The 27,548-nt window shown below is 44.7% G+C and overlaps 4 protein-coding genes across 10 annotated transcripts; 2 read left to right on the top strand and 2 right to left on the bottom strand.

Annotated features, from left to right (window-relative positions):
- Positions 1 to 5,436: 5,436 nt before the first annotated feature.
- Positions 5,437 to 9,024, top strand: atp5f1b (ATP synthase F1 subunit beta). The gene is made up of 10 exons (XM_047030810.1): positions 5,437 to 5,576; positions 6,486 to 6,659; positions 6,765 to 6,939; positions 7,060 to 7,181; positions 7,284 to 7,468; positions 7,579 to 7,737; positions 7,912 to 8,034; positions 8,143 to 8,355; positions 8,450 to 8,651; positions 8,753 to 9,024. The coding sequence occupies exons 1-10, from the start codon at positions 5,474 to 5,476 to the stop codon at positions 8,848 to 8,850; spliced, it is 1,554 nt and encodes a 517-aa protein (XP_046886766.1). The 5' UTR covers positions 5,437 to 5,473; the 3' UTR covers positions 8,851 to 9,024.
- Positions 9,025 to 9,057: 33 nt separating this feature from the next.
- Positions 9,058 to 17,356, bottom strand: si:ch211-266g18.6 (synaptotagmin-like protein 2). 7 transcript variants are annotated; one of them, XM_047030794.1, is made up of 18 exons: positions 17,292 to 17,356; positions 16,595 to 16,734; positions 15,944 to 16,083; positions 15,625 to 15,770; positions 15,382 to 15,472; positions 15,219 to 15,267; positions 15,075 to 15,117; positions 13,969 to 14,967; positions 12,070 to 12,204; positions 11,797 to 11,864; positions 11,570 to 11,677; positions 11,281 to 11,453; positions 11,014 to 11,119; positions 10,762 to 10,923; positions 10,496 to 10,574; positions 10,190 to 10,289; positions 9,850 to 10,055; positions 9,058 to 9,673 (listed from the first exon to the last, which is right to left on the bottom strand). In XM_047030794.1, the coding sequence occupies exons 3-18, from the start codon at positions 16,069 to 16,071 to the stop codon at positions 9,525 to 9,527; spliced, it is 2,742 nt and encodes a 913-aa protein (XP_046886750.1). In that variant the 5' UTR covers positions 16,072 to 16,083; positions 16,595 to 16,734; positions 17,292 to 17,356; the 3' UTR covers positions 9,058 to 9,524. The 7 variants fall into 7 exon arrangements, with proteins under 7 accessions (XP_046886750.1, XP_046886751.1, XP_046886752.1 ...); XM_047030795.1 differs by having other exon boundaries at positions 14,479 to 14,967; positions 17,292 to 17,353; XM_047030796.1 differs by having other exon boundaries at positions 14,914 to 14,967; positions 17,292 to 17,349.
- A 58-nt stretch (positions 17,357 to 17,414) lies between these two features.
- clcn4 (chloride channel, voltage-sensitive 4) lies at positions 17,415 to 22,896 on the top strand. The gene is made up of 12 exons (XM_047030809.1): positions 17,415 to 17,577; positions 18,060 to 18,214; positions 18,335 to 18,434; positions 18,547 to 18,734; positions 18,838 to 18,960; positions 19,064 to 19,270; positions 19,405 to 19,485; positions 19,669 to 20,214; positions 20,337 to 20,523; positions 20,747 to 21,145; positions 21,417 to 21,633; positions 21,988 to 22,896. The coding sequence occupies exons 1-12, from the start codon at positions 17,565 to 17,567 to the stop codon at positions 22,076 to 22,078; spliced, it is 2,307 nt and encodes a 768-aa protein (XP_046886765.1). The 5' UTR covers positions 17,415 to 17,564; the 3' UTR covers positions 22,079 to 22,896.
- A 119-nt stretch (positions 22,897 to 23,015) lies between these two features.
- On the bottom strand, positions 23,016 to 27,486 carry LOC124474555 (high affinity cGMP-specific 3',5'-cyclic phosphodiesterase 9A-like). Its single transcript, XM_047030811.1, has 14 exons — positions 26,691 to 27,486; positions 26,187 to 26,336; positions 25,983 to 26,028; positions 25,749 to 25,851; positions 25,488 to 25,627; positions 25,246 to 25,305; positions 24,980 to 25,157; positions 24,687 to 24,809; positions 24,519 to 24,611; positions 24,365 to 24,432; positions 24,041 to 24,143; positions 23,836 to 23,940; positions 23,442 to 23,588; positions 23,016 to 23,238 (listed from the first exon to the last, which is right to left on the bottom strand). The coding sequence occupies exons 1-14, from the start codon at positions 26,776 to 26,778 to the stop codon at positions 23,143 to 23,145; spliced, it is 1,500 nt and encodes a 499-aa protein (XP_046886767.1). The 5' UTR covers positions 26,779 to 27,486; the 3' UTR covers positions 23,016 to 23,142.
- Between the last annotated feature and the right edge of the window lie 62 nt (positions 27,487 to 27,548).

Genomic DNA, 27,548 nt, shown 5'->3' with positions numbered 1-27,548 from the left:
CAGCAACTCGCAAAGTCCACTTCTCATCCTCTCCTGCCGAAAGGTCAAATTCCTTTGAGATTGAACAGGTCGCACTGCCCGGTACCACAATCGACGACAAAGTCATTTACAACAGTTGTCCGATCATCAGACGCACAACTATCGACACGGGAGACGATGACCTTCCGGAGAAGTCTGTAGATGGAAGCAGTGAGACCATAAGTCAGGTGGTAGACTCACTCAGTGTGAAGTCAGACCATCATCTGCTAGCCTCCTCAAATCCCAGGCACGACGCAGCCATGCTCAGGGACTTGTCCATAAACCTCGTGGACCAGTTGAACACCCTCATGACTGAATACGACAAGCTGCTGCAGCTTCAAACCCAGGCTGGGGAGAGGAGCTTTTCAGACACGGTGCTGATTGATCACCACGGTAACCATGGTATGGCCCTCTGTCAGTCCTCCACAGTGGAACAGGAAGTGAGGGCGCTCTCTGAGAAGGAGAAGAAGAAATGGAAAAATAAGTTTTCCAAGCATTTCGGTTTCAAGGTAAAAACAGAATGTAGTTATTAACACCCAGATTTATGTTTCACTCTAAATATTATTTTTTTTAATCTTCCTACATAAAGGTTGTTTTGTTATTTGCCAGTTGTATTGTTTGAAACCGTCTTTAAATGAGTTAGAGCATATTTAGTACTGCTGCCCAACTGGTTTGATTTCTGTAATGTAGAAATCCAGGAAAACTAAGGATGGCCAACCTGAGATCACACAGACGTCTTCACACAAGGACTTCATCCGTAAATCCACTGGTATAGATACTGGGGCCAGTTGCATAAAAATAGACCTAGTCTTAGACTTCAATGTAACTTTAAGTCCGATTTGCCATAGACACTTCAATTTACCTGTTGCATAAAGCTTTACTATCAGTGACTAACGTAAGACTGACTGACTGGCGCTAGCATCAACAAAGTGAGTTATGTTGTCATCTACTCACTCGTTTAATACAATTCCATTTTATTCTGCGGAAAAGCAGAACCAAGTCAACGTTTTCTGCAGTTACAAATAGGCCTAACACACTGAACTCCTTTCGTAATAAATTATCCTAAGATCCTACTAACAGATAGTTGGCAAATTAAGTCAGTCTTACTATTTATGCAACAGACAGGCTTAGTTAGACTAATCTAACCTGGCAATTTAAGACAGCCTAAGGCTAATCCTAGTCTTAAACTAGGTTTATGCAACTGGCCCCTGGACAGTGTCTAATAACTACACAGTCTTTGCATAGACATTCACTTACACACAAACAAAAGCTCATCTAAACTCTGACCTCCTGTGTCCAGCTGTGTCCCCCAAAATGGTGTGTCCACCTGGGTCCCAGTCAGAGACGGGCTCCCAGCTCCAGGACAAATCTACCAAACGCTCTGTCAGGAAAGGCCTGTGCAACGTCTTTAAGAAGAAGAACAACAAGTCTTACCAGTGACCTGGTACAATTTGACCCCCCCACACAACCCCCCCCCCCCCCCACACACACTCATATACCCCACACACACACAACCCCCCCCCCCCCCCCACACACACACACACACACACCTGTTTACTTACTCAAACATGTTCTAAGGGCAGATAGGAAAATTATTGGTTTACAGATTAAAACGTATATGAATGACGATAGCGATGTTTGTTTCCAATAATGAGAGGAGAGAGGAGAAAAGGCCAACAGTTGTGAGAACCCAGAGAGGTAAAGAAAAATGAACAGTGTCACACACTTACAAAGTAACCCCCAGGACAAAGAGCAAACCATCAGGTTAGGTTCAGCAGGAATCTGTCAAAGAGATGGCAAGAGAGGAGATGCAGGACAGGATGTGTGCACACTCACATACACCCAACACCCATCAAGATGAGAAGAGAAAAAACCCACACACTTACAATACATACGTAAACCTACACATGCACTAACATACACAGACAATTCAATATAAGCATTTGGACATGTTCCTTTATACACACACACATACACATTTTAGAATTGTTTTACATATTGTATAAACCCCATGGAGAGCTTGCCTTCTCTCCCTTTCTCTCTCTCTCTCTCTCTCTCTCTCTCTCTCTCTCTATCTCTATTTCTCTATCACACACACACACACACAAAGGTCTTCCCCTCTGGAGAACTGTGCCATAATTCACTTGTTTGAAGGTAAAGTCTGAGGTGCAGGGAAGCCAGTTTCTACTGTAAGAGTGCATTCCCTGCAGCCAAAGTGTGATAAAAAGGTAACTTTAGAAGTTCATGCTGGCAATCTGACACCACACAGATCAATTTCAACTACTTTGATATTTAAATTTTGTATCTGCTTTTATAGAAGACATTAAGTCTGTAGAAGGACATGCTTGTTTTGCTTGGGATCAGGGTGACAGGTAACATGATCTTAAGATTCATTTATTTTCGCTCTTTTTACCATTTCTTGCCTTGACTCCTTTCACCAAAGCTCCAGCTTTTAAATAGATGAACCCACAACCCAGTTAAGCCCATGGTATCTAACAGTTCTAAGAGGAAACCCTGTTGCTATGCTCCAAGGGTGACACTGCATGTTTTTATGGCCCACTGTGTTCTGAACCTAGAGGCAGAAAGCAATCAGGGGTGAGCTGCCATTCAAGAATGCCGCCCTGAGAAATGGACCTGTTTAAATCTGGCGCAGCTTCCGCCCTCTTTCACGGTGAACCAAATAAAACAAGGTGAGAATCTGTCTTTTAGGGATTTATCTTTTGGACACATTTTGATGTACTGTAAGGTACTGAACACTGATATGTTTAGGAAACCCAAACACACAAGCTCATCTGTGAAACACGGTGGAGGTAATGTCATGGCTTAGGCTTGCATGGCTTCTTCTGGGACGGGCTCATTAATCTTCATTGAGGATGTAACACATGATGGCAGCAGCAAAATGAACTCGGAAGTCTACAGAAACATTTTGTCTGCCAATTTAAGGAAAGATGCAACCAAACTGATTGGCAGAGCCTTCATCATGCAGCAAGATAACGACCCAAAACACACTGCCAAAACAACAAAGGAGTTCATCAGGGGCAAGAAATGGAAGGTATTAGACTGGCCAAGTCAATCTCCAGACTTAAACCCTATAGAGCATGCATTTTACCTGCTTAAGAGGAGACTGAAGGGAGGAACCCCACAAAACAAACAACAACTGAAAGAGGCTGCAGTGAAAGCCTGGGAAAGCATCAAAAAGGAAGAATGCAAAAGTTTGGTGACGTCAATGGGTCACAGACTTGCTGCAGTTATTGAAAGCAAAGGATTTGCAACTAAATATTAAGTCTTATTCACTTAAATATGTTTTAAGTATATCTGTTCCAATACTTTTGATCACATGACAAATGGGTGGATTCAAACAAAATGTGATATTTTCTTAGTTGTGCATCAGATCCTGATGTAAATACCTGGAAATAAAAGCTGAAACGTTGATCTCTGGTCTCACGTTCATTATTTGATGTCAAGCCCAAATGTTTTCAGTCTACAGCAAAAATAAAGGAATTTGCCTCACTGTTCCAATACTTTTGGAGGGCACTGTATATATTTACAATGCACAATCACTGTTCTGGGTGACTGACACATTCAAACAATTTACTTGACATACTCGCTCAATAACAAAACAGGACCCCAATGTAGCTTTACACACCCATGTTTCAACATGTTCTTACCCCAGATTTATTTGATGAAACCCGACAAATCACACAACGTGTCTTTAAAATACAACCCAACCATGTCCTGTGTGCCACAACTGCATCTCTGAACTTTGTGTTTTCATTAGCTTTGAAGTGCTTGGTGCGACATGCTGGAAGACAGGAAACATGTGTTTCCCAACTGAGTGATCCAGGTAAAATGCCTGTCAAAATGCAAGGGTCACCACCAGAGTGAGTTCCGTGATGAGGTCAAATCACAGACTGCCCTGAGGCAGAAGAAGATGACCAAATGATCAATTACAAAGGTGTCTGTTCGAACAGATTTAGAGCATGTGCAAAGCAAACGTTCACACAAAACATTGCTGAGTCATTTCCATTGGAGTGGTGACCATAAGATGATATATATTTGTGGCTGTCTGAAAGCAGGGGATGGTTTTGGGATCCCGATTAGAGCACTCTACACATCCCATCAACCTGCTTTTGAACAGTGCGATCTTAGAAATGTTTCAAACATCTTCATTAATTAAACATTATTACTCAGCTGGACTGTGTATGACCATGATTTCTGGTGATGTATAGCAAAATATACTAGCAATTGAAATAGCATTGCTACAGGGGTACAAAATTAAGGTAAAATATGTATTTTTTAGCAGACTCAAGTATTTTGGGAATGTCAGTAAAGTCTGAATCACCATCTTCTATAGTCTGAAGGAGCAGGGGCATGGATTTCATAAAAGACTGAAGGACAAACAGATCAATTCTACTTTCAATCACAGTTTACAATAAGATGTTGCCATACAGGTTACATTACTTTAACATCATTGTTATATGTCTAAAACTGTTCTGCATACATCTATTTATACTGAAATTCTGACTCTGTATATAACATCTCTGCTTTCGTAAATGTTTTTAAGAATTGAAAAAGCCTTGTAGAGAAATCTCAATTAGCTACCACATTACTTATGCTGCAATATTCTCTGTACCAATGTTCTCCCGTCTGTGAAACAGGTGTTGCACAACACCCACCTTGTGCAACACTACACTCTAGTGGACAAAAAGTGTCAGATTGCAAATTCAATAGTTTGAGCACTTGGCATTCAATGTCTCCAGAGAGAGAGAGAGAGAGAGAGAGAGAGAGAGAGAGAGAGGAGAGAGAGAGAGAGAGAGAGAGAGGAGAGAGAGAGAGAGAGAGAGAGAGAGAGAGAGAGAGAGAGAGAGAGAGAGAGAGAGAGAGAGAGGAGAGAGAGAGAGAGAGAGAGAGAGAGAGAGAGAGAGAGAGAGAGAGAGAGAGAGAGAGAGGAGAGAGAGAGAGAGAGAGAGAGAGAGAGAGAGAGAGAGAGAGAGAGGAGAGAGAGAGTATGCCATGCACCATGAAGATCGAAGGTGTCAGCATTGGGGGAGAATCAGACCGATCCCTCAAGTCCCACACACTTTGTATTTATGTCCGACATTACAATATTTAGGCCTACACAACTTTCACCATAGAAATAATTCAACTATTTTCTCTTAGTTATGTCAGTTTGACCTTGAGTTTTATGTTAGAGCTATGGGAGTTTCTTATAATTTCTCTGACACATGTTATACAAACGCACTTCTAAAGTATTGTGTCTGGGTGAGCGTTGTTAACTGTTGAACATTTAATGTACAAGATGTACAGTCAAGAGGAATGCCAACAGCGCCATTGATAAGTGCGCCTGCTCCGTATAGCCCCCTGACGTTTCGCGCACGCTCAGTTGAGGCTTCCCGGTCCTTCATTATAAAGCCAGAAGTTCTTCTGTCTCTTTCCACCTTCAGCCATTTTGACAATGTTAGGAGCTGTGGGACGTTGCTGCACCGGGGCTCTGCAGGCTCTGAAGCCTGGAGTCCAGCCACTGAAGGCCCTCGTTGGATCCCCAGCTGTTCTCTCACGTATGTCTAACATGCATTAATATTTTTGGTGCGAAAATGCATAAGGAAATATTTGAGTATGAGTTCGAGGACAGGGATTATGCTAACTTCGCTAACTCGCGAGGAACACGCCTGCTGTCAATTGAGAAGGCCTCATATCTTTTAAACGATAACGTCATGAAACGCGTCGTATTTTGAAACTGTAACATTTGCCATTGATGCAGTTTATGTAAACTATAATAGTATTGCCATGTTGTAGATTGCCTTAAGTCCTGACTTTCATCCAAACAGAAATGACCTTTGTCGCAACATGTGAATGGTGGCTCGCGCTAGCATAGCTAGCTTATTAGCAACGGCTTGTAAAGTTCGTAGATGGTGCTGCTTGACAGACAATAACCAAGACACGTTGTCAAGGTGAAATGGTAAACGTGTAGTATTCTGAACAAATTGTATTATACCATGTAATTGCGTACCAGTTTAACTATGCTGTTTAGCTTAGCTACATGGTGATCTTGACAACGTTCGACCTCCCAAATAAAGCTCGTGCGGTTGGGTTAGCTATAGTAGCTAGTAACTTGCGTCTTGGTAGGAGATTGTGACATTTAGTTAAGATAAATTTGATTCATGGGCCAAAGGCGTCCAGTGGAAATGACATTTATAATTTGGATACAAATTATGTAATGTATTCCCTAACGGAGTGGATAAGCTTGCCTGCGTAACATGGCCGAGAATACTTGACATTGAGACGGCCTGCGTACTCTAGCGCAGTTGCAGTATCTTTATTTCAGTCGTCTGCAGCAATGATGGGGCCATTCGTTACTTTCTGCCCTGTGGAGTTAATTTAATTGACTAATGTCAATATGGCAAAGTCATAATTTGTCTGGTTTCTGATTGTACTTCTTACCTTCCACACTGGTTTAACTTTAACAGGGAGAGACTATGCAGCTCCAGCTGCCGCCGCCGCCGCCGCTAGTGGGCAAATCGTAGCGGTCATCGGTGCCGTTGTCGACGTCCAGTTCGACGACGACCTCCCTCCCATCCTCAATGCTCTCGAGGTTGCTGGCCGCGAGTCCAGACTCGTTCTGGAAGTGGCACAGCATCTTGGTGAGTAACTATCTCCTTCAACCATTACTCTACTTATTGGTTACGATTGCTGTCTGTTCCAACCATGCAGTGCATTGTAGCATTATTAACTATGTCTATCTACAGGGGAGAACACCGTGCGAACCATTGCTATGGATGGTACCGAAGGTCTAGTCCGTGGGCAGAAGGTTCTGGACACTGGTGCCCCCATCAGAATCCCAGTTGGGCCTGAGACTCTGGGAAGAATCATGAATGTTATTGGAGAGCCCATTGATGAGAGGGGTCCAATTTCAACCAAGCAGTAAGTTTTGTTAACAGATATTCAACTCCAGTATTCTTAATTAAGGGTAGAATTGACTCGTCCTTTAATTTGAATTCTCAAATGATCTGATGGGATGGACTTTACTTTGTTCCTTCTCAGCACTGCCCCCATCCACGCTGAGGCCCCAGAGTTCACTGACATGAGTGTGGAGCAGGAGATCCTGGTTACTGGCATCAAGGTGGTGGACCTTCTGGCTCCCTATGCCAAGGGAGGCAAGATTGGTATGTTCCATTACAACCTTTCAGACACTTGAGTGAAACAAGCAAAAGGCTGGTCATGGTAGGAATTAATCTAACTTGTAATTAACTGACTGCTTGCCTTAGGTCTGTTCGGTGGTGCTGGTGTGGGCAAGACTGTGCTGATCATGGAGCTGATTAACAACGTGGCCAAGGCCCATGGTGGTTACTCTGTGTTTGCCGGAGTGGGAGAGCGTACCCGTGAAGGAAATGACTTGTACCATGAAATGATTGAGTCTGGCGTCATCAACCTGAAAGACACCACCTCCAAGGTGAAGACCAGGCCTTGTGTTTTTGTTTGATGACTTTTCAACCAGTGTTCAAGTCATTGTTTTACACTGGAAACTTTATCTTTAAATTGAACTCCTTCTCCTCCCTCCAGGTAGCGCTGGTGTACGGCCAGATGAACGAGCCCCCAGGTGCCCGCGCCAGAGTGGCCCTGACTGGCCTGACTGTGGCTGAGTACTTCCGTGACCAGGAGGGTCAGGATGTGCTGCTCTTCATTGACAACATCTTCCGCTTCACTCAGGCTGGCTCCGAGGTCAGCTAGGGGTCAAACCCTTTGTCTAACTTCAGCACAGGCTGACTAAGCAAGCAATTTGCATTCAATTATTATTTTTATTTATGAATGCTTTGTTTAAACAATATAGATGGGCACAAACGATATGTAGACGCATGAAATGGCAGTCTTATCTTCTCGTCATGTCCCCTCTAGGTGTCTGCCCTGCTGGGGCGTATCCCCTCTGCTGTGGGTTACCAGCCCACCCTGGCCACTGACATGGGAACCATGCAGGAGAGAATCACCACCACCAAGAAGGGTTCCATCACCTCTGTGCAGGTAAAGCAGTATTCCTGCAACGTACAATCTATTCCTTCTCAGCACCTATTAGGGATTATGTCTGAGTACAACCTGTGTACTTAACCAAGCCTTTCCCCCTCCTAAAAGGCCATCTACGTGCCCGCTGATGACTTGACTGACCCCGCTCCAGCCACCACCTTCGCTCACTTGGACGCCACCACTGTGCTGTCCCGTGCCATCGCTGAGCTGGGAATCTACCCTGCCGTGGACCCTCTGGATTCCACCTCCCGTATCATGGACCCCAACATTGTCGGAGCTGAGCACTATGATGTCGCCCGTGGCGTGCAGAAGATCCTCCAGGTTTGTTAGGTTGCTTTCTGTCCACCCATGGTCCTGTTTTTTGGTTGGTGCTGGATGATGCCAACCAAATGTGGTTTTGATTCTCTCCCTTCAGGACTACAAGTCCCTGCAGGATATCATTGCCATCCTGGGTATGGATGAGTTGTCTGAGGAGGACAAGCTGATCGTGTCACGCGCCCGCAAGATCCAGCGTTTCCTGTCCCAGCCCTTCCAGGTGGCTGAGGTGTTCACTGGTCACATGGGCAAACTGGTGCCCCTGAAGGAAACCATTGCTGGCTTCCAGAGCATTCTGAATGGTACGTACCAGTTAGGGGTACTTCAGTTGTGTAGTTACCTGAGTATTTCATGTGCCTATAAGGCCGTTTCGATTGTCTGTAACTATGGCAACTTTCTCCAGGTGAGTACGATCCCCTCCCAGAGCAGGCCTTCTACATGGTGGGCCCAATCGAGGAGGTGGTCGAGAAGGCTGCGAAACTGGCTGAAGAGCACTCATAAACTCATCCAGTGTTTTACTGTTGTGCAGGGGAGGGAGAAATTATGGTCCTGTGGTAGGAGAACTTGCTTTGTAAAACATTCGCATACAAAAATTGTACTTGTGTCGTCATCCTGAAAGTTATATTTAATGTTTCCAATGAAATGAGATGGAATAAAGATCTGTCTGACATACGACAACCTGGGTTTGACTCTCCTGTATATTAAAGTGTTGTAGAAAAAGGCTAAATCTTAAGGGTGTTATGTTTTACCCTAAAGGAACACTAGGTTGTGCTCATTGGCCATTGTAAGCTTTCTGTACAATGTTGCTTGATAGTCAAAAGCAAATGGGGGAAATAAAATGTGTTCAAGGATGCATTCATTCCTTTGCCTATTATGAAACCCTTAATTGTGTCTTCAAGGGCCAAGTTCAGTGTTAGGCACCAACAGTTTATTTCCAATTGCTTGGTTGTTTGATATAGCCCTGGACATTACTGGAACCCTAGTGATGACTTAAATATTTTCATAATTGGGTGTACCCATTGCAACTCCAGGATGGAGTAACACCAGGACAATTTAAAAGGCTCTTCATTGCTAATATTTTATTGTTTCATATCTATAGATCTCAACCATCTGAGTCCAAGCTCATTTCTGAGATGTTTAAGATGTTATCTTTTTATTTCACATAGTCCCATCCCCTAAAGGCGCTTTTTCCTTGGAGTCATAGCGGAGCGAAGGGGCAGCTCTCCCTCCACCCAGCTGGTTGGACTGGCTAGCATCTTCTCCCACAGCCCAATCTCTTGGTCCCATGAGTCCATCCAGTCCACTTTTTTGCCATAGCTTTGCCCTGTAGTCACAATGTGTTACTAAAGACATGCAGGAACCATTCATTACAACTGCATAATGCCTTGCAAGTCAGAAACTAGCATTGAGCTAGATCAAAAGCTCACAGTACACACTTGGGTTTTTATGACTCAGAATTGGAACATCAACTAATTAGTGCTGATCAGTTCACTAGCTTACCTGTGCCCAAGCTAAGTCTGACCCCTCCCAGGAACTGATTGGACAGTTTGTTCTTATCCCAGACAGTCAGCTCGCAGCATGCCTCTCTGACCTCGTCGTCATGGAAGCCATCGTACACCATGGCGTGGTTATACACCGGCTCCTGACTCTTCTTTATCACGCGGGTCTTCTGCCGGCTCTTCTTGCTTGTGTCTGGCAGCATGTAACTACGGAGACGGTGTATGTGTTGAATGGACCAAGGCAAACAGACGTCACCAATGAAAGTAGTGGCACAAAGGTTTGAGTTCTTACTCTACTGAGGCAATGTTTAGCCCTGAATATCTGTCTCTCCCTCACTCACCACTTGACAAAGGAATCCACACCCTGAGCCTTGAGCTTCCGCAACTCCCTGGCCTCCTTCAGCCACACGTGGATCTCCCCTGAGTCCGGCCTGGCAATGCCTGAGGGACAGGATCAGCATGACTAGCCAGAGCTTTGTGCAGTGAAATATATATATATTTAAATATATTTATATTTAAATGACTAAACCGTAAACTGCATTTATATTTAGTAAATTGTTGAAAAGGACATTTATCACTTTCACCCTGTCTGGGTATATATGTATATATATTTATTGCACTAGTCCTTAACAGATGACCAGCCCTACCTGCTGATCCAGGTGGAAGGTATTTCAGAGCAACTGTCAACAGTCCATGGTTTTCAGTGACCTCTTGACCCTCAGAGTTCTACAACAAACAACATTGGTGATCCTTTTTATCACAATATTTGAACATGGATCTTGATTTCAAGAGGGAAGCCCTTTCATCCTTACATCACTGAGCAGTAATGTTGTCTTATGACCATCAAGGTGAGGGGGTCCTCTTTGTATTTCCCCTTTCACTCTTAAGAAAGAACAGTTGGTGTGTACGGTACCTTGTGTTGCAGGTTGTACCAGGTGAGGGCCTCGTGGCCCCAGTCCCACGTCTTAAGGTTGATCTCCACCTGACCCAGAAACACATTTCTACCTCGGGAATCGTTGTGCCAGACAGACAGGTTGAGGGTCCTGTCTTTCAGCTCCTCCATCTTCATCTTATACTGAGGAACACAAGATAAATGTAGAATTGTTTTGATCTGTTCCTATAGGGCAAATACCGTTCCGTGTTTTTGTGTCAGCAATGAGCCTACTTTGAGCGTTTCTCCACCATAGACTGGGTTGGTAGTTCGTTTTTTGATTGAGGTCTTCTTCTTGCTGCTGTGCGATTTGTCAGGGTGGAGGTAGGTCTTTACGTATCTGAATATTGGACACATAATACACACACACACAACATACAACTTGTAAAGGCCTCTGAGTGTGTGCACACATTTGTGTAGCTAGAGGTTGGGTTTATTTGTGTATGGGAAAAATAGCTCATATATTTGATGTGCATGTATGTTTTTATGTATCAAGCTTACGGGTCTGTCCGTTGTTTGCGGGCATTAGCGAATGCCAGATCCAGACATTGTTCCACAGTGACAATAAACTCCCCTTCCTTGTTGTACCTCATGGCAAACTCCACAGCCCCCTGGACTGTCACATTCCCAAAATCCCCGGCATCGCTGTACACACTTAGCATACTGCCAGTGCGCTGAAGGGCAGAGAGCACAGTCAAAAAAGCCATCACGTCTATACAACCTGTCTTTATGAATACAAATCTTCAACACCTGATAGACAAAAACGTTTTCAAATACAAGATGACCTTACCCCGGAGTGTGATAAGGACAAGGTACTGCCATACCCTTGTCTGTCAGAGAAGTCTGAGCCTTGGCTAGAAACTGAGGTGTGGTCGTCGTCTGAGTCCACAGTCTCATCCTGAGGGGAACACAGCAGGAACACAGTGAGCGGTTAATGGGTTACTTGTTTCATTGCCTGCAAGTGTCCTGATTGGAAAAGGGGAAATGTGTATGTTTTTGTGCATATGGATGTCTAACCTTCAAGCTTCCCAGTGATGAGCCACTCACGGAAGAAACTTCCAGAACTTTTCTCCGATGTCCTAAACCTGTGTTGAGGGAGAATGTGAATGTTTATATGTCCCAAATGTTATCCAAATCCTTAACATTGCAAAGCTTTGAGTATTAAATAATATCTGTGTAATAAGGGTTACAATGGCCTTGCATCTGCTCAAGCGTAGGTCAATGAATGAAAGCTGTGACAATCTCACTGACTCGCAACATTTACAAATAACTAGGGGTGACCTTGCCTACCTTTAACTTCCTCTGTTATTGGAGACTGAGATGAATTGAGCAGTATGGTGGGGATGGGATACTTCCCAGCTTCCTGATTGGCTTGTTGTCTGGGAACCTCAGCAGGGACTTTTGATGACTTGGTGATGGCAGAATCTGCAATTAAAAACATTTCGGTTTCTGATGTGGCTTCTTCTTTAGGCCTTTCCATCTCTTTTACATTTACTGCTATTGGTGCTTTAACTATTGCTTCACTCTGTGATTCTGTAGACTCTTCTCTGTCCACCTTTACAGGGACCTGAACATGCTCCAACTTTCGCACATCAGAGAGTTCTGAAAATACTCTTTGATCCTTTTCTGTGTCTTGACTCTTGTCCTCAACCACCTCAGTGTCAGGGTAAATATCCTTGTTCATATTGTTGACAGCCTCATCATTTTCCATGTCACTGTTTTCTGCTGGTGTGATGGCTAATTCAACCTCTTCATTTACAGAAGCAACAAGAACAACAGGAGAATTTTCAGGTGACGACAATGTTGTCATCTTATATTTAACTTCCTCTATGGCATGGGAATCATCTGTGAGAAATGGCTGGTCCATTGGTTTTATGCTTTGTGATTTCTGTCTGTCTGACTGTTGGGGGCTTCTTACAGACATAGGTTTATCTGTTGTAGAGAATGGGTTATAGCCAGGTGTTGACTGAAGCAGGCTGAAGGACAGTTCACTGTGGCTCTGAGCCTCTTCTGGTTTGGGTGGCTTAAGAATGTAAGGCTCAGATGGAACCTCTTTGAGGTGGGGTTGATCTGCCTGCTTACCACCCTCTACTGGTGGGGTTCTAGAAGACGGCTTAGTACGAACAGAATGTACAACATCCCCTCCAGCATTTACTTTCTCCACTGACCTGGTCTGCGTGTCACCAAAAAATTGAATCTTAGTTGAAACTGTCTCTCCTATTGTGAAATTCCCCTGTTTTGACTGAGGCTTAATTCGGCTGCTCCCCTCCCACATCCCAATAGAGGGAGTCGGCAAAAACTGGAACTCTGGATTGTTATCAACAAATACATGCTCCTCTGACACACCTTGTGAAATGTCACTGGTTAATGTTACCTCCTTAGGGTTTTTTTCATGAGTCTGGCCTGTAAATCTACTTTGATCCTTTTCTGTGTGATGAGTTTCACCACCAGCCACCTTAGTGTCAGGGTAAAGATCCTTGCTTAAATTGCTGATAACCTCATCTTTGTCCATGCTTCTGTTTTCTGCTGGGGTGATGGATAATTCAACCTTGTCATTTATAGAAGCAACAACAAGAGAAGGATTTTCAGATGAGGACAATATTTTAATCTCAGATATGGCCTCTCTTATATCAAGGGAATTATCCGTGTCAACTGATTTGCCCACTGGTTTTATGCTTTGTGATTTATCCTGGGGTGACTGTTGAGTGCTTCCTACTGATATAGGTATCCCTGCTGTTGAAAAAGGGTTAGATCCAGGGGTTGACTGGAGAGGTCTGAACGATAGGTCACTGTGACTCTTAATTTCTGTTGGTTCGGGTTCTTGGATTTCTTTACCTTTCCTTGAAGCAGGCTTAGCTTGCTTGAATATGTAAGGCTTAGATGGAACTTCTTTGAGGAGAGGAGGACCTGCCTGCTTACCGCCCTCTAAAGGTGGGGTTCTAGAAGACGACTTGGTCAGACTATGGTCGGAACATTCATCATCACTTCTTGAATCTAGCCTCTCCTCTGACCTGTTCTCCATGTCACCACCAGGTGGACTCTTAGCAGTAACTGTCTCTCCTATTGTGAAATTCTCCTGTTTTGACTGAGGCCTAATCCGGCTGCTTCGCTCCCACGTCCCAACAGATGGAGTCGGGACAAACTGGAGCTTTGAACACTCCACATCAAATCTATGCTCCTCTGACATACCTTGTGTATTGTCGCTGGGTGATGTTACACCTTTAGGAGTCTTTTCACGGGTCTGCCCCTCATCTGCCAAGTTGACCTGTATAAAGTCTCCATCCACTTCCGGCTGTTTCCATGTGTTCGGTTTCACAGAAACCTGGGCTTCCTCTTGGGGCAACTGTTGGGGGCCTTCTACAGATACAGGTACCTCTGTTGTACAGAAGGGGTTATATTCAAAGGTTGACTTCAGAGATCTGAACGATGGTTCACTGTGGCTCTGAGCCTCTTCTGGTTTGGGGTCTTTATTTGGCTTCTTTGAAACATTCTTCATTTTGTAAGGCTCAAATGGAACCTCTTCAAGGTGAGGTTGACCAGCCTGCATAGCACCCTCCAAAGACTTGCTGTGGTCAGCACATTCAACACCTGTTCCTGCATTTGGTATCTCCTCCGACCTGTTCTCTGTGTCACCACCAGATGGACTCTCAGTAGTAACTCTCTCTCCCATTGTAGCACCAAATCTATGCTCTGACCTACCCTGTATGCTGTCGCTGGGCAATGTTACCACTGTAGGAGTCTTTTCAGGGCTCTTGTCTGTTTTGTTGACTTCTATGAAGTGGTCCTCGACCACAGGCTGTGTCCATGTGTTTGGGTCCACAGACACGGTGGGGCTTTTCTGCTCTGGGTCATCCTTTATATCTGGGGGCAGGACCAATTTGCGGGTGGACTCCAGATATGTGATGTCATCCTGTGGTTCTGGTCCTGGTTGGGGTGGAGGGCTGGGATCAGACTCTGTGGTGAGAGTGGACTGAGACTTATGGGCTACTTCCTCTACAGGGAAGGAGGAAGTCTTGAGGGTTCTGGGTTTTGGTGATGGATGGTCTGGGTTTGCAGTGCTAAAGTAGTCTATATCCTGGTGCTGTGTAGATAGAAGAGGGTTGGGGCTGATTCCCTTTCTACTGGTTTGCTCACAAGCCTTCTGAGAGGGTGGGGTCTTCCATTCAGGAATGTCAACAGTGGTGACGTCTGTATAAAACAAAGGTGTTAACTTGGGTTCTATTTATGTACGCAGAGTACAAAGGTCAGAGAAATAAATGGATCCCTAGTCAGTTTATTAAATGCTTTACACTCACCTGTATGTGCAGCACTTTCCTCTTCAGAGAGTTCCAACTTAACCTGAGGAATTGATTAGTATGAAACAATAGAATCAATGAATGTACTGTAGATATATTGTGAGGGTTTTCGATTAGGTTTTAAAAGAAAGCAGTAAGACACACCTTTTCTTCACGAAACGCAGGATTTAGAAAACTAGTATTCAGTGTTTTGCTATGTTGTGTGACAAAAGAAAGAAAGCAAGTTCACACATCAAGAGCAGCATGAGAAACACGTGCTAAAGTTAAACCATTATATGGCCTTTAGGGATCTTTTACTGTATCTTACAACTCAGATGTCTTAGTTTGAGAGTCGGTTTTCGTGTCTTCTCCTTTGTAGTCTGTTTTTCTGGTGTCACGATAGGGACTACCCCTGGGTACTGCAGAGATCACAATACAGTCAAACCATAATGCCCGAGCCTCCATTGATTATATAACTGCAGTACATTCGCTATCTACCATACTTCCTGGGTAAAAAATACGAGTGACAGGGCCTTGGTACTATCAGTGGGGTTATGGAAGCATTCGGTACCTGTTGTCTTCTTTCTCCTCATTGAAGACCTAACCACCTCAGTCACATCAGACTGCCGCCCATAGCGACGAGTCCTGAGTTCTTCAAACCACTCTCCTGTCATGACTTTGAGAGTCTTAGGATCAGGGATGGAGAGACGCAGTCGCCTGATAACAATAAACAGTTAAAAGCTGACAAGAAAAGGAAATTGTACACTTTGAAACTACTGGATAAGGGCTGACATACATTGCAATATATTTCAAACCCCATAATCCAACAACAAACCACCTTCAACAATTACAACACAACTGCACCTTGACAAATAATATAATTATTTTACCGTATGCGCCCAGTTTCTTGTCTCTTTAGATTCTCATCTCTCTGAAGCACTTGCCGGATTGCCATCTCCTCGTCAGTGGAGAGGAAGCTTAGGTCCAGATCATCTGATAAATCTCTGTTGCACTTCATCACAATATCAATCTGGAAGCAAAACCTTGAATGTTTTGTAGTTCACAGAAAAAGTCACAAATAGAAGGGCAGACCGAAGGACGCAGCTTGACAACGTACAACATGTGTGTACATCAACAAAGAACATACAAAACTGGTTAAACTAGCTGTAGAAGGAAATGTAAAAGATACCCTGACTGGTGAAAGACAAGCACTGCGGACACTTAATATTGCATGTGTTATATGGCTAATATCAAGATATACTTGAATCTCTTCTCGTACATATGACTAACTCTTTGGCTGGGGAATGTGTGTATGGATGGCTGTCAAACTTAGCAAATATACAGTTAATGATTCACAGGAAGTTAAACCTGAAGTTAACACACCCTTCCACATACTATTTAAGCTTGTATAAAGTGCATGCTTTTAGACTTGCATTTTAAAATGTACAAAAAGTCTTAAATACAGGACACTGTATTAATCACCTAACTGCTTTTCTAAAATCAAAAGATAGATGGTAAATGGATGAAAGTTATTTACTTACATCTGATGTCAGCTGTTCCTTAAATTGACTGAGGAGGGAGTCACCAGAGTAAACGCCCTCCTGAATCTTTGTCCTTGAGAAACACTGTGAAATTCTACCTCAAGGCATAATAGTTATTCACTGACAGACACACCCAAGACCTGTGAAAACATGCAAGGCACAAATCCTGATACACCCTGATAATGTTTGTAGTGTCATTTTAACCATATTAATTGTCTACGATTGAATGACTTTAAGGCATAGGCTATAGCAGTGGAGTCGGTGAATGTATGCTCTCAACATTGAGTGCTGTCATCACCAACAGATACGCTACTGAATGCATTTTTTTTGTAAGTAAATGATACACTTTCCCTTCACAAAAAATAGCAGTACCTAAGGCGCGATACCTAGGCTCGAGTCTGTTTCTAACAACCAATCCAATACCTGATTTTTGAACGGTACAGCGTAACATTATGCTGCATTACAAATGTTTAATTAAACTTAAGTTAGCATTTTACTTTATTTATGTAACCCTTCATGAATCTAAACTTCAGGTTTAGCTGTACATTTGCTGTCCACAAGGTGTCCCTGTTTCTGACCCTGATTCTCCGTGTGGCACTGTTATTGCTAGCAGCACCAATAAAAAATACAAAATAATGATATCATGCAAATTATTTCAACAATTATACCCAGTCATTCTTATAAAACTGTATTTTACCAGTTAGTAGGCTACAGACAGAATGCTGTCGTGGGCTGTAGCAAGCCAGGACAGAGCCTATTTCACACATTATCTGGCCAGCATAACGAGCTGTTCGAGCAAATGCATTGTGGGAGACCAGAAATCTCTCCTCCCCATTTGTTTTGTGTCACAGCAATCTAGCTAGCTAAACAAAGCAAATGCAATGTAGAAACATGACCACGCATGTGACAGTTACATAAAATAAATAACATTGCTAATAGTTATTACACATTTTATAGAACAGAGAGGACCATGGAAGCAGACGGTAAGGCAATAGCTAGAAACATTTCAATTGCAAGCTTCTGAAGCCATGAACATGCTAAAAACTTGCCTGCTAGCTTAGTTGTCTGCAACGTTTAGAACTGTACACGTTATCAGTATAAATTACTAACGACTGTAATGTTAGATTATGTATTTTGCTCGTCATGATAGAGGATGTAAGTTTATTGGCTTCTTAATGGCATGCCAATGTCTTAAATCCAGGTTTCTTTGACTCAAGAAAAAATATAAACAAACGTACCTAATTAGCTGGCTAGTTATTAACAGTATACTATTGCATTCTCTACTGTATATACCCAATCATCTTAAATTTGTAAGTGTTTATTGCAAATGCATCTAATGAATCATACATTTTGTTCATGATGACGTGACTGAGGCCTGTCGCACTCTATACGTTGTGTGTGACATCACTCCTGTCACTGTCTTGGAGAATGGAGTCAGTCCTGACTCTTCTCTGTTTGGTCTTAGGGGCCAGCAGTGCCACTCCCACAGAGGAGCTCAATGGCGCTGGGAACCTAATGGACTTCCTTGATGAGCCCTTCCCAGACGTAGGCACTTATGAAGACTTTCACACGATTGACTGGCTGAGAGAGAAGTCCAGAGACACAGACCGCCACAGAAAGGTGAATACATTGGATCAAGTCTATCCTAGTCTCTGTAACTGGCCCCTGTACTCCTAAAACTTGAATATAACTTTTTTCATCATCATCATCATCGCCTTGTGTCAACCCCCTTTAATTTAGATTACCATCAAGAGTAAAGAGTCCATCTGGGAGCTAATCAAGAGTCTGCTGGATGCCTGGTCAGGATGGGTGGTGATGCTGCTCATAGGGCTCCTCTCAGGTGGGAAAAACTATGGTCTAACAACGTTTTGTCATCTCTAGGTCTTGGTCCAAATGTAGTTTAAAATCAGTCTCCTCAATTTGTGTTTGCGTGTGTGAACCTCTCTGCGCAGGTACTCTGGCGGGAGTCATAGACCTGGCTGTGGACTGGATGACCGACCTCAAGGAGGGTGTGTGTTTGTCAGCCTTCTGGTACAGCCATGAGCAGTGCTGCTGGACCTCCAATGCGACCACCTTTGACAACCGGGACAAGTGTCCACAGTGGCAGAAGTGGGCAGAGCTGATGACGGGTCACTCAGAGGTCAGCGAGTGTTCCGTTCTCTATTGGTGGCGCTGAGGACAGATTGCTGAAGTAGCTGGACTTGCCCCTGAGCTTATTTCATGCCTCTGTTAACATTCCCCAGGGTGCTGGCGCATATGTGTTAAACTACTTCTTATATGTGCTGTGGGCACTCTTATTCTCCTTCCTGGCTGTGTCCTTGGTGCGAGTCTTTGCCCCTTATGCTTGTGGGTCAGGAATTCCTGAGGTGAGTGTGACTTATTACCATTTACATTTAAAGCTTTATAACTCAAATGTGAATATCCACTGTTGTGAACACAGCAAAGGGATGACGTGTTTGTCTCATGCAGATCAAGACCATCCTGAGTGGCTTCATCATCCGGGGCTACCTGGGGAAGTGGACCCTGTTGATCAAGACAGTGACCCTGGTGCTGGCCGTGTCCTCTGGGCTCAGCCTGGGGAAGGAGGGGCCTCTGGTCCACGTGGCCTGCTGCTGTGGGAACCTCTTCTGCAGCCTCTTCTCAAAGTACAGCAAGAACGAGGGCAAGCGCCGCGAGGTACGCCTGGCTCTCACGCACCAACCACTCTCCCAGTGACCCCCTACATGATCTTGAGAGTGTTCGTATAAAGGGCGCTGTGCCAGCGGTAGGTCTGTGGCTGATGTGCGGGCTGGGCTGGGTGTGTTGTGCAGGTGTTGTCTGCTGCTGCAGCCGCTGGCGTCTCAGTGGCCTTCGGAGCTCCGATAGGAGGGGTCCTCTTCAGTCTGGAGGAGGTATGCATACTAGTCCCCCACATTAACAAATATGTAAGGGATAAGGCCAGACGCGGTGTACATTATCACCTGATGATGGACACCCCTGCAGCCAATCAGAATTGAATGTTCACCCAGACCATGGGATAAAACCTCATTAACTGACAGGCATCGGTATAGAACAATATCTTTGTCTGTCCACAGGTGAGCTACTACTTCCCTCTGAAGACACTGTGGAGGTCCTTTTTCGCCGCCCTAGTGGCCGCTTTCACCCTGCGCTCCATCAACCCCTTTGGCAACAGCCGCCTGGTGCTGTTCTACGTAGAGTACCACACGCCCTGGTACATGGCTGAGCTGGTGCCCTTCATCCTGCTGGGAGTCTTCGGGGGCCTGTGGGGGACCCTCTTCATCAGGGGCAACATCGCCTGGTGCAGGCGTAGGAAGACCACCCAGCTGGGGAAATACCCCGTCCTGGAGGTGATCGCCATAACGGGCATCACCGCCATCTTGGCCTTCCCCAACCCGTACACGCGGCGCAGCACCAGCGAGCTCATCTCGGAGCTCTTCAACGACTGCGGGGCGCTGGAGTCCTCCCAGCTGTGCGACTACATCAACAACCCCAACATGAGTCGCCCGGTGGACGACATCCCCGACCGGCCCGCCGGGCCCGGCGTCTACACGGCCCTCTGGCAGCTGGCGCTGGCGCTCGTCTTCAAGATCGTCATCACCATCTTCACCTTCGGCATGAAGGTCAGGATCCTAGCCCTGCCCGACCCATCTCTCCCCCAGTCTAGGCGTCCAAGTGAATGGACGTCTTGAGTTGAAGACTTGTGTGCCTTGACTTGACTCTTGTTGGTGTGTGTTCCCTCCAGATCCCCTCGGGGCTCTTCATCCCCAGTATGGCCGTCGGGGCCATCGCTGGGCGCATCGTGGGCATCGCCGTGGAGCAGATGGCCTATCACCATCACGACTGGATCATCTTCAAGAACTGGTGTCGCCCCGGGGCCGATTGTGTGACTCCTGGCCTGTACGCCATGGTGGGGGCTGCTGCCTGTCTAGGTGAGAGACCTCTAGGAGATCAGCTCACCATGGAGATAAACCTGGATCAATCACTGATGCTGCCATAACCAAGTCCCAGTCAGTGTTTTTCTTCGCACATTCAGTGAGAAGAGAGTTGACACACTTGATTCAATAATAACACCTTTTGAATAAGCCATTAGCTTTATAAAGTTATGTTGGTCGGCTTCATGTAAACCCAGTCTAATCTGGGATATCCCTCCAGGTGGCGTGACCAGGATGACCGTGTCGCTGGTGGTCATCATGTTTGAGCTGACCGGGGGCCTGGAGTACATCGTGCCCCTGATGGCGGCGGCGGTCACCAGCAAGTGGGTGGCGGACGCCTTCGGGAAGGAGGGCATCTACGAGTCTCACATCCAGCTCAACGGCTACCCCTACCTGGACGTGCGCGACGAGTTCACCCACCGGACGCTGGCCACCGACGTGATGCGCCCGCGCCGCAGCGAGCCCCCGCTGGCCGTGCTGACCCAGGACAGCACCACGGTGGAGGACGTGGAGGCGCTCATCAAGGACACCGACTACAACGGCTTCCCCGTGGTCGTGTCCCGGGAGTCGGAGCGCCTCATCGGCTTTGTGCAGCGCCGGGACCTCACCCTGGCCATCAGTAAGACGCCGTCCACACACGCACCTGCTCTCTCTCTCTCCGTTTCCGTCGACGCTTTCCTCCTTTCTTGATTCGTTTGTTTCTGCCTGTCATCCGCTGACCCTAACACACCCGTGTTTGAGCTCCTTCTTCTTTCCTCTTTTCACCTGCTCTCTGGTCTCCTCTTAAAGCCTGATCCTTTCCACCACCACTGAGGTCCCTCCCCCCAATCTAAAGTCCGGTCACATAGTTGTCTTCTGACCCCCCCCACGCTCTGTCCCGACCCCCACAGAGAACGCTCGTCAGAAGCAGGACGGCGTGGTGAGCAGCTCCGTGGTCTACTTCACGGAGGACGCCCCCCAGCTGCCGGCCAGTAACCCTCAGCCCCTCAAGCTGCGCCGCATCCTAAACCTCAGCCCTTTCACCGTGACCGACCACACGCCCATGGAGACGGTGGTGGACATCTTCCGTAAGCTGGGCCTCCGGCAGTGTCTGGTGACCAGGAGCGGGTGAGTCGTGGATTCCGTCAGCGCATTTACACTGACAGTGGACCAGATGCCCCGCTGCATCTGGTCAGGTGGGAGTCAGGTCAGGTGGGAGTCAGGTGGCTGAGCGGTTAGGGAATTGGGCTAGTAATCCGAAGGTTGCTGGTTCGATTCCGGGCTGTGCCAAATGACGTTGTGTCCTTGGGCAAGGCACTTCACCCTACTTGCCTCGGGGGAATGTCCCCGTACTTAACTGTAAGTCGCTCTGAACAAGAGCGTCTGCTAAATGATTACATGTAAATGCTGCACTACTCTTGAGGTGGATTAACTTGCCTGCGTTATCTGTCTTTCTGCCTCCATCTTGTTTTCGTCCACCAGACGTCTCCTGGGCATCATCACCAAGAAGGACGTGTTGCGGCACATGGCTCAGATGATGAACCAGGATCCAGAGTCCATCATGTTCAACTAGTGTCCAAACAGCCTCCGGACCCCTGAGATCTCCACCAGTCCTTCCCTCCAAATGTGTAAATAGTGCAATGCAACTGTAAACCTGTGATGAGTCCCTCCGTCCTCAGACACTGACAGACCATTGATGTTCACTCCCAGTCAAAGGATGAAGCTAGGGGGGTTAGGGCCAGGAGATGTGCACCTTCAATCTCACCCTAGGGTGATACGCTGTTTTGGTTGTATGTGCTGCTGCCATTATTTATGATTTAACTGGATTTAGACCCTCGGTTGAGTAACTGTACCATGTTTAATATGTTTGTTACTTTGACACAAGAAAAAAATAGTGACATCATGTAATTTTGTTACAACAAAGTTATCGTACAAAGGTTATGTCGTTTCTATGGTTAAAAAAAGCAAATCCCGTGGTGACAGCATATCATGTTACATTTTTTGTTTTCTCTCAAAAGCAGAATGGTGTTATGAAGAAAAGAACAAGCAAGTTAATCATGTGGGAGCTACTGTTAAAGTTCTTAATCCATAATGTAGTTTACTGATTAACTGAATAATGGTACTTTGAAGGAGAATGTATTGTCGAATAATACGCTTATGTACATTGGCCTATACTATATGGTTTTTTATGTATTTCTTTGGAAAACACTGTAGCTCATCCAAGTTGCCATTGGAGTCCTAGTTGTTGATATTTATTACTCTTATTAATTTAAAACAGGTAAAAAACTACCATTTGCACTTTTGTTTGTATATCTAAATGAACTCTAAATGATGCACACAATACATACTTGTTGCAATGTACGCAGTTCGAGCATTGAATAAAAGAGACAATTTGTCAAAAGTTGGACCAACACAAAACAAATGTATTAATTTGATTAAAATTAAGTAACAATTAATTGAAACCGCTACTGAAGGCCCCATCATTTCACACAGCTACTCAATTGTTCTAGATACATGTGTAAAATTCCAAACAAATCTAATTTAATCAGTTTAATACTGTATACCAAAATGTCTACTGTCACTCATGGCAATAATTCACTATAAGACTGTCACACATTCCATGATGTGTCAAAGTCCTCACTCAGAGCTTGGGTTCTGATTCTGCCGTTCCAGTGCTTTCTCCATCTCCCTGTAATAGTCCAGGGCCTTGCGTACTGGTTCAAGGATGTGTTTCTGAGGACGAACAGAATGAGGTCAAGTGTTTGTATGTGCAACTTTATTTGTCATAGACATTACTTAGAAGAGCTGCTTAACAAATGCCACTTAGGGTCCCTTACACAACATTTACATTACAGTCCCAGCTGTTCTCAAACCTTCCACATGAACATCATAGGAAGTTGTATCAGTAGTGTTTCGTGTAGAGACAGGAGGCTCACCTCCAGGCAGGGAAAAAGGTTGGTCAGCTCAGTGAAAAGAGGCAGAAGCACAAAGCCAATGAAGCCTGTCTGAGACGATGGCTTGGACACCTTGTCTCTGTCCATGAACGGAGAGACAGGAAGACCTTCAAGCTTCTCCATGTCGCTCTGCAATCCGGATATAGATTGTGAGGCCACGAAGTGAGTTATAATAGTGGTAAAACACCAGCCCCTGACTAGGCATGTGACCAAGGTATTCTGCCTGTGGGGCAACAGTAGGGAAGATTTATACATTATACAAATAATACAAGTCTAGATGCTGTTGTTATGCCCAACACACTGCTCGGTAAACAATATAGACATATAATAACACTTTCCATTGGCTGACCATGTGAATGGATTTCACCCTGATCACCTGGTGGAAGAACTCCTGGAGTAAACAGTCAAGCCATGGCCGTGCCACGTCCAGGGGGCGGGCCTCGTTGGAAATGTCACTCACCTTAATCAGAATCTTCATGAGCTGCAATTACAATAGACAGGGAATATGTCCAATCAGAGGAGCAGGATTCTCAGCAGATCCCATGAAGGTTTTGTGTACTGTAAGTCGAAGCTCCACTCACCACATCCTTGTGCTCTTTGTTGGTGAAGTCAAACACAGGCACTGCAGATTTAAACTTGTTCAGGATCTCATTGTGTCTGGCCATGTCAGTAGCCAGGATACATCTGAAAACCAAGTTAAGTCAAAGTTCAATCTGACAGATTTGTCATATGCACATTATAGCACGGGTCATTCTGGATAATTACATTCCTTCAGACAAGGCAGCAGCAACATATCTATGAAATATATTCTTTTTTACACTGTAACCTTGTGTGAGTGTGTGTGTGTGTGTGTGTGTGTGTGTGTGTGTGTGTGTGTGTGTGTGTGTGTGTGTGTAAATCCATACTGGATCATGCCCTCCCTAATCCTTCTGTACTGCTCATTGGTCAGGTTTTTTAGGATGTTGCTCTCTGCCTGCAAGAGAAGGAACAGGGTTTAGACTGAAGGAGGAACAGCTCTAAATCTAAAGGAAGTCAGTGAAGCTAATCAGACAAAGATACCTTTGCAAGGATTCCAAAAGCAATGGCACAGTGATGGTTTTCCAGAGGTGAAATATCGTTGTACCTCAACGCCAACTCTGTTTGAGCATTGATCTGGAAATGAAGATCATTCAGGTCATGTTACCTTTTAGTCATGTTGGTTGTAATAAACAAACACACAGGGCTAACCTGGTAGACATTATTATAACCAGCATGGTCCAGGTCATGGCAGAGAGCAGAGGTGAGCATGATGAAGAGATCAGTACTGTCCATGTTATTCCTCAGGTCCGTTAACCAAATCAGTCCATACATCTAAAACAAGAGTAGAACAGGAGATGAAATAAATGTAGTAGTTTGGCCTCTATCCAAGACAGCTGGGTTAGGCTTGGATAACAGTTGTACCTGTTTGAATGACATTCAAACAAAGTTCATAAGCACATTCAACATGATAACATGGATGGTTAAACAGAACATCATCTTACCATCTGGGAGACGCAAAAACAGTGTCTGAAGTTGTGAAAGGGGATGTTGTTGTAATGGCAGTAGACCTCATAGAGGAAGTTCTGAAGCACCTCCAGCTCAATGTTGAATGTTGACATGAAGTCTAGATCAGTGAACATCACCTGCAGCAACACCAGCATCTCTGCATCTTCCCATTGCCTGCCAAGGAAGGACTTTAGTCATGGGTGCATAATTGTCTGTGTGTGTATTTTGATATCAGTTATAGGAGCCCTACAGTAAGACTCACCAGTTGTCGAACATTGGAGTTTTTAGGTACTGCTTCACATCCTCTGTGATCTCGAGGGAGCTGAGGAAACAACATCCAAGACTGTGCTAAAACCCACCTGCATATTACCTTTAAATCTGTTCTGTACCGATAGTCATGTCATGAATGTCAACAATGAGAATTAATTCAAAACATATGATGGCTAAACATGTCTTGTGTCTGAATGGCATTATACAGCCACTGTTCTAATGGGATGATGTCACCTCATCTCTAGGAATTTTTGACGGACTCGCTCCCGCTCCTCATTAGGACTGGCCACGGTCCTTCTGGAAGTAGTGTAGGATTTCTCTTTCCCCTCAGACATGTTTTTGAAAAGACCCAGCCAACTCAGGTGGTCCACGTTCTATCCACGTTAGAGAGAGACACCCATTGATCAGACAGAAGAGACATGCAGCATTAAACCCATATTGAGGAAAATATTTAACACTTCTATCTAATAACGCTGGCAGTTGGTCAAATCAAACCTCAAGTTTGTTTCTGAAGGACTCCACTTGGTCTTTTAACTCACAAACAGCATCTGGTATTGCTCCAGTTTCTGTGAAGATCTTTCTCTCAAGACTTTGTAACCTGGGATGTCAATTTTGGAGAAATTAAACTGCACAGTGCTACACTGGGGGACAGTCATTGTGTTACCAAGACAAGAAAGCATATTGTAGCCTCAGTGAAAGATAAGCCATACAACATCACTTTCACAATACCTTTTCTCCAGTTTATCCATTTCAAGTGACATAGTCAGATCAGTATCTGCAGAGTAAAACACAAATCAAAATAAAGGTATAATGCATGTATCTTTAATCACTGTGTCCTTGGACAGAATAGTACAAATATGAGGTTCTACATCAGACTTGAAATCAATCCTATGCTCTCCCTCCAGGGAAGAGGGTACCTAGATCTATGCTCACTGTGGTAGTCTGAGGCCACCACCTCCAGACTGTAGGTAGACTGGGGATTATTGGCCTCCAGTTGAGGAGAGATGTTGATGAGGTTACCGCTAGAGTTATACAACTTCAGAATGTCATTAGGACCTGCTTCCGCTGCTGCCTGGAACAGATCTGCCAACAGTGGGAGAGAGCATGTAGAGAGTCTTCAACTCGTCCACAGTCATGTGACACTTTATCATTTAGTGTCACAAGTGACAGCACCACACCGACCCTTCAACACTCAGAGCTGTCTAAGCCAGCTGCATGGCACTTAAGACTACTGAAAGCTAGACCTAAAAGTATCAAAGAGTTCTTCATATTTCTACTATGCATCAAATATCTTGTATTGTCTCATCAAAATAATTGCCCAGCTCAAGGATGAGGCCATGAACGAGTAACACCTCCCTCATAATCAATTCTGCACAGTTGCCCTGCATGAAACAACAGCTTGAGCCGTTATAGAATCGGACAAGACACAAAACCTACCTTTAACATCTTGAGTGGAACAGTTGACCCGAAACTCTGCTTTCTCTGGTCTCCCGCTCACCATGAAATAAATGATTTGTGTTGCCATTGCAGTGAGAGATGCACTCTACCCACAGTACATACATTTATAGAGGACCAATCAACACAACTGCAGATGACAGTTAACCCACCACAATACCCCCTCCTCCTTCATGCAAATAGAAAGACTTGAAATGGAATACATGGCCGTATTTTTATTATCAACATATTTTGGGCCCATTACATGAGGACTTTATCACAAGAAGATTATCACAAATAGGTGAATGAAAATTAATCATCTAAATTATTGACTAGCATACAGTTTGGCTCTGCTTCAGCTGCAACGGACAGCAGATTAGTGCAGCAGATTTCAGCAATTGTGACTAGATTTAGAACACATGAGAGAATTGTTTATACTGCTTTGTAACTTGTCAACATGTTGACACCTAGTAAAATGTCAATATGTTACGCCTTTTAATGTCATTTTTCATCATTATTATAGGCTGTTATCTCATCTAAACTTGATCAGAACAGGAGTTAGGGACAAGTTCTGTACAGAACCGACTAGACCTAACTATTGATTCAAAATTGATGTATACAGTCTAGCAGACATTGCCATGTAATACAATAGTTTGTGATCCCCCGGGTGATGCTCGTCACATGGCTCAGTCTAGTGCGGAGCGGCTACCCATGGTTGTACGCTGTTTGGAAGTTTCGTGTGGTTGCTTTAGAGACATAACGCTACTGCTGTTTAAAAAAATCATTAAATAATACACACAGGTGTCACTACTTTGTGTAATGCAGTACACAACAAACACTCAACCTGGTGATTGTACCCGG

This window comes from Hypomesus transpacificus, chromosome 12, assembly GCF_021917145.1.
Source record: "Hypomesus transpacificus isolate Combined female chromosome 12, fHypTra1, whole genome shotgun sequence".
Taxonomy (NCBI): Eukaryota; Metazoa; Chordata; class Actinopteri; order Osmeriformes; family Osmeridae; genus Hypomesus; species Hypomesus transpacificus.
Note: the sequence above shows the minus strand (reverse complement) of the source record. Positions and strands in the feature narration are given on the sequence as shown.

Excerpts from the sequence above, each read along its gene's own strand:
- si:ch211-266g18.6 (XM_047030791.1), bottom strand. The coding sequence starts at position 16,071 with ATGAAGTGCAACAGAGATTTATCAGATGATCTGGACCTAAGCTTCCTC. Across the intron at positions 11,865-12,069 it reads AATAACAGAGGAAGTTAAAG|GTTTAGGACATCGGAGAAAA; the intron begins GTAGGCAAGGTC and ends CCCTCAACACAG. Across the intron at positions 11,454-11,569 it reads TGTCCTTATCACACTCCGGG|CGCACTGGCAGTATGCTAAG; the intron begins GTAAGGTCATCT and ends TCTGCCCTTCAG.
- clcn4 (XM_047030809.1), top strand. Across the intron at positions 18,961-19,063 it reads GTGGGTCAGGAATTCCTGAG|ATCAAGACCATCCTGAGTGG; the intron begins GTGAGTGTGACT and ends TGTCTCATGCAG. Across the intron at positions 19,486-19,668 it reads TCCTCTTCAGTCTGGAGGAG|GTGAGCTACTACTTCCCTCT; the intron begins GTATGCATACTA and ends GTCTGTCCACAG.
- LOC124474555 (XM_047030811.1), bottom strand. The coding sequence starts at position 26,778 with ATGGCAACACAAATCATTTATTTCATGGTGAGCGGGAGACCAGAGAAA. Across the intron at positions 24,810-24,979 it reads GTTTTTGCGTCTCCCAGATG|ATGTATGGACTGATTTGGTT; the intron begins GTAAGATGATGT and ends CTCTTGTTTTAG. Across the intron at positions 23,941-24,040 it reads ACAAAGAGCACAAGGATGTG|CTCATGAAGATTCTGATTAA; the intron begins GTGAGTGGAGCT and ends TTGTAATTGCAG.
- atp5f1b (XM_047030810.1), top strand. The coding sequence starts at position 5,474 with ATGTTAGGAGCTGTGGGACGTTGCTGCACCGGGGCTCTGCAGGCTCTG. Across the intron at positions 6,660-6,764 it reads GGAAGTGGCACAGCATCTTG|GGGAGAACACCGTGCGAACC; the intron begins GTGAGTAACTAT and ends GTCTATCTACAG. Across the intron at positions 7,469-7,578 it reads TGAAAGACACCACCTCCAAG|GTAGCGCTGGTGTACGGCCA; the intron begins GTGAAGACCAGG and ends TCCTCCCTCCAG.